Here is a 4,886-nt window from a genome sequence, read left to right as displayed (position 1 = left end):
TATGATTAATTTTTATTAGATTTTTTTAATTTTGGTTTTAGATTTTTTAATTTTTATTATAAAATGACATAACACTCATTTGGCTCCCTAAACTAAAGTTTCAAAGTGAATTAAAACTTAAACTATCAAAATCATTAATTAGATTCCTAAACTAAGTAAAAATCATCAATTAAGTTCTCATTCTAAGGAAAAATCATCAATTGAGTCCTCATCGAAAATCATTCGGTTGAATATTTTTATACCATTTTCCGTAAACGTATTTTAGTCAATAAAGAGATCATTATATTTCATGTCAAATAGTCACAGTTTTTTATTTTAGAATGAAATAAAAAATTCAATTCATGATTTTTAAAGATCTAATTAATAATTTTAATAGTTTAAAATTTTTTAATTGATTTTAAAGTTATAGTTTAAAAGATAAAATGAGTTTTATGCCTTATAAAATTGATGTGCCATATAATTGAATTAAATAATAGAAAGGAATTGTTTTAAAGTAACTTTATCGAAAATAGAGGTACACAATAAATATACCCACCGAGTTGATACTCATCATCACTCGCCATTATTCTTCCAAGTCGAAGCCATGGAAGCTCTCATCTCTCAATTCAGCTTGCTATCCGACCACGCATTAGAGGACAAGAACTTCGATCCATCAAGCATCGAAGATCTAATGAAATTGTTTGAGATCGATGCTTACAAATCATGGGCAGCCATGGAATTGGAGCAGGAAAATGAAGTGAAAGAAACGGAAAGAGAATTGGAAGTTGCAGAGGATTATCTTGATTCGGTTATGGAAAACGCCATGGATGAATTCAATAGATTCGAAGAGGAAATGGAAATAATGGCGAAGAAGGAATTAGAAAGCCTGGAAAAGACAGCTGAAAGCGCTAGAAACATGGGGAAAATAATGGAAAAAGCTGCGACTGTTGCCTCAAAAAAGTATATTGAAGCTGCTGTTAATTCTGCTACTGCTTCTATGAAATCGGCTTGGAAGGGAATTTCTACTAAAAAGGTTCATCCCTCTTAACTCCATTAAAGATCTGGGAATATTGTTCCAAATAATTGATCTCTTTTTTTTTTTTTTTCAATTTCATGCAATTTTTATTTTCGTTTTCTATTTAAATAATTGATGTTGAATGTTACTGTGGAAAAGGCTTCACTTCTGCGCCTGTTTCTTTTCTTTTTTTACTTTCTTTCTGATTAATTCATTCGAAAGGCTTGACTTTAGTTGCGCGTAAAAGTTTAATTGGTACTCTAAATTTTTAAAGTTTTAATTTATATAAAATGTTTATTTAGCTCATTGAATAATCAATCATTTGGTTATAAAAAAAAAATTTGTAAACAGAAGGTTCATTGTATACGTCTTAAAACTTTAGTATTATATAATTCATATAATTGATTAAAAAGAAAGTTTTTACTAGTTCAGTTGTAAAATTTATTTTCTCTCATATTAGAATTTTATATCTTGGTTGTTTCTTTCGATAATTACAATATATTTTTCACATTTAACTTTTTTCTTTCTTACAATAGAATGATTGATTGATTACATTTTATACAAGTTTAGATGACTAAGTGAATATGTTATGCAATTAAGTTGAAGGAATTATTAAATACTCTTTTTTTTTTTGACAAATATCCATCACATACTTTAAAAGTTTAAAAACTAATCAAAATTTTTAGATAAATTTAGAAACAAACAATTTATTAAGCCAATTTAAAATATGCCTAATAACATTTTATTTACTAACATCTTACGCACATAATAGTTAATCAATTAATACCAATATATTAAATAACAATAACAATTATCGATTAATAAATGAACAAACAGCTCCTTGATATTTTATTATACTTTTTGATATCAATCTTTTAGATAGTAAAATTTCCTTTCAAGCAAACAAAAGATTCGTAAATTTTAATGGTAACGGATATGTTCAATTGTTAATAAAATCAAAGATTAATTAGACTTAGCAAATTTGATAACAAAAATAGAAAAACATAGCAAATAGCAAAAATACAATTTAATTTTGTTCCATGAAAAAGTCGATAGAGTGATACTAGAGATAACAATGAATACCAGTTTTATGGATACTTGGCGTTATCTGGCCCTAGTGAGATTATTCGAATCCTATGTCAAAAGGTATGGGACGTAGGATATCCAACAAAATTACTCATGCCGAGTACGAAATGGGTATAAGATTATCTTTAGGGTACCCGAAATCCGTCATATATTTAGATGCATAAATTTTATTCTCTTAAAGGTTGATGAATGTAAACACTAGACGGAGGGGGGAAAAATGAAGGTTATCATTGAATCAAAATAAAAATTTTATTTTTATTTTTAATGTGTTTTAATTTTGTAATAATTTGAGTAATTTATAAAAATTTTAAAGGAAAAAGTACAAAAATAAACTTTGTGGTTACACATGTTTTCAATCGGCACTCTTATAGTTTAAAAATTTATAAAATAGGGTTAAAAAAGGTCAAAAGTCAAAGAGAAAAAAGTTAATTTTGTCCTTATATTTATTTATTTTATAAATTAACCATCCTTATTATCTAATTATCACAAACAAACTTCAAAATAAAAAATAAAAATAAAAAACACCATCTTCCCAATCTCTATTTCTTATTTTTCTTCTTATTTCTCCATCTTCTCTCTCATCTTTCTTAATTTCTCTCTAAAATAAATTGAATTAAACATTTGTTTTAGAATTCGGGTAAACTTCATCAATGGTGTACAACCTTTACCCAATTTCACACTTTGGTGTACAATCTTCAATTTGTCTCACTAATATGTACGAACTTATAGGTGACCTCTCACTTTAGTGTATAGCCGGTTAAAATGACCGGTCAACTCAAAAGTCAACACGCCACCTCATTATTATTTTTATCTTACCTAGGACCCACATATAGTATAATTACAAAAATACCCTCCCTTTTAAATAAAAAAAACCCAATCTCCCCCTTTCTCTCTCTCTCTTTTCTTTTTTCTGTTGATACTCTCTCTCAAACTCCTTTCTCTCTTTCCAATATTTGCTGATACTTTCTCTCTCAAACTCCTCTCTCTCTCTCTCTCTCTTCAATATTTCCCAGCAAGGCCAACATTCTGTTCATTTTAATGAAGTAAAATTCCCTCATCAGCTAAAATGGAGATCGTGACTTTCAGAAAGAGAGAGAAAGTTTGAGAGAGAGAAATTTTGAAATATAAATAATATGAACTAGAAATACCAAATCTGAAATCATTTTTGTGGCATTTGTGTCATGGTTTAATAACTCGAATTAGCAAATGAGCAAATGAGTTGATTCTATATATCAATTTTTATGTCTATAAAGGTAATCCTTGTGTGAGGAACTGAAAAACATAAACACAACCTTGTTTATGCCTATATGAAAGAACCAAAGGGATCACCTGGAGAAATTAGCAGTTGGACCTTGAAAAAGGGGTAACATCATTATATTTCACTACATAACAGAACAGAACATCTATTCCACCTTTACAAGAGGCTAAGAAGAAGAGGACTTCTACAATGTATACATATAAAACTAGAAAGAAACTGATTCAGATTCTAAATAATTTGAACAAAACTCTTTCATCTGTAACCTTTCTTTGGTCTTCTTCTCTCCAGAATACCTCCAAGAGTAGCCAATGCATCTTGGAACTTCCAGATTTTGATAAAACCCCTTACCATTCTCACTTCATTTTCTATGAATTTTGCTTTCTCCATCACTTAATTTTAGTGCCCACCTACTTTGAACTTGTAACCACCCGGCTCTCCCAGAAAACTGCAACCAAGTTCCTTTGAGTTATTCCAATTACCTTACCAAATTTCATTATTTAGCAAGCACATTATCAAAAAACACCAAGAAAGTCCTTTATTAGTTTCAAACTTATCCATATTTTATCAACAGCTAATGCACCAAAAAGTTCAAAGAGATATTAACAGAGCATATTTGTAATGCACGCATAAACAGAAAGCAAATACCAGTAACATAGACAATTAATTTACAAAACACAAAACTTTGCCTTTTTTTATCCAATTTAGGCCATTGCACAAGTATCCGAGAAAAAAAACTAAATACTATGATGTCGCCGCCGAGAACGAGGGGAACAACTCCTAGATGCTCACATTAGCAGGTGTGGTGAAGGATAAGGACAAAAGAAACAGGATGTGCAGAAACTGTGGGAATCAAGGATCATGTGTATTGTTATTGCCTTGCAGCCATCTGTGCAGGAATCATGTTGTGCTGAGAAATATTGAAGAGAGAGAGAGAGAGAGAGGAGTTTGAGAGAGAGAAAGTATACCCAGAAAAACAGGAAAGAAGGAAAGAGAGAGAAAGGGAAATATAGGGGAGATTGGGTTACTTTATTTAAAAAGGAGGGTATTTTTGTAATTATACATATGTGGGTCCTAGGTAAGATAAAAAATAATGAGCTGGCGCGTTGACTTTTGAGTTGACCGGTCATTTTAACCGGCTATACACTAAAGTGAGAGGTCACCTATAAGTTCGTACATATTAGTGAGACAAATTGAAGGTTGTACACCAGAGTGTGAAATTGGGTAAAGGTTGTACACCATTGATGAAATTTACCCTTTAGAATTCATGTTTTGGCCAAAAGAGTACGATATATATATATATATATATATATATATATATATATATATATATATATATATATATATATACATACGAACATTGAATTTCCATCAGGAACAACTCTGACATTGAGCCAGGAAGAAGAAACCTGAAAGCAATTAAGCAGATAAAAAATGAGAAAAAAGAACAAAGAATTCAGGATGAATTTAAAATAGTAAAACACTAATGCTTTGGCTAATAGATTGAGATTGATAGTTGAAAGATGAGAGTTTCGATCGGCAGAAATCAAT

At 29.9% G+C, this 4,886-nt stretch overlaps 1 protein-coding gene across 1 annotated transcript; it reads left to right on the top strand.

Moving 5' to 3' along the window:
- Positions 1-510: 510 nt before the first annotated feature.
- LOC136225710 (uncharacterized) lies at positions 511-1,227 on the top strand. The gene has a single exon (XM_066013818.1). The coding sequence runs from the start codon at positions 584-586 to the stop codon at positions 1,025-1,027; it is 444 nt and encodes a 147-aa protein (XP_065869890.1). The 5' UTR covers positions 511-583; the 3' UTR covers positions 1,028-1,227.
- The last annotated feature ends 3,659 nt before the right edge of the window (positions 1,228-4,886 follow it).

Source organism: Euphorbia lathyris, chromosome 4 (genome assembly GCF_963576675.1).
Source record: "Euphorbia lathyris chromosome 4, ddEupLath1.1, whole genome shotgun sequence".
Classification (NCBI taxonomy): domain Eukaryota; kingdom Viridiplantae; phylum Streptophyta; class Magnoliopsida; order Malpighiales; family Euphorbiaceae; genus Euphorbia; species Euphorbia lathyris.
The sequence above is the reverse complement of the archived record's forward strand: the minus strand, read 5'-3'. Positions and strand labels throughout refer to the sequence as shown.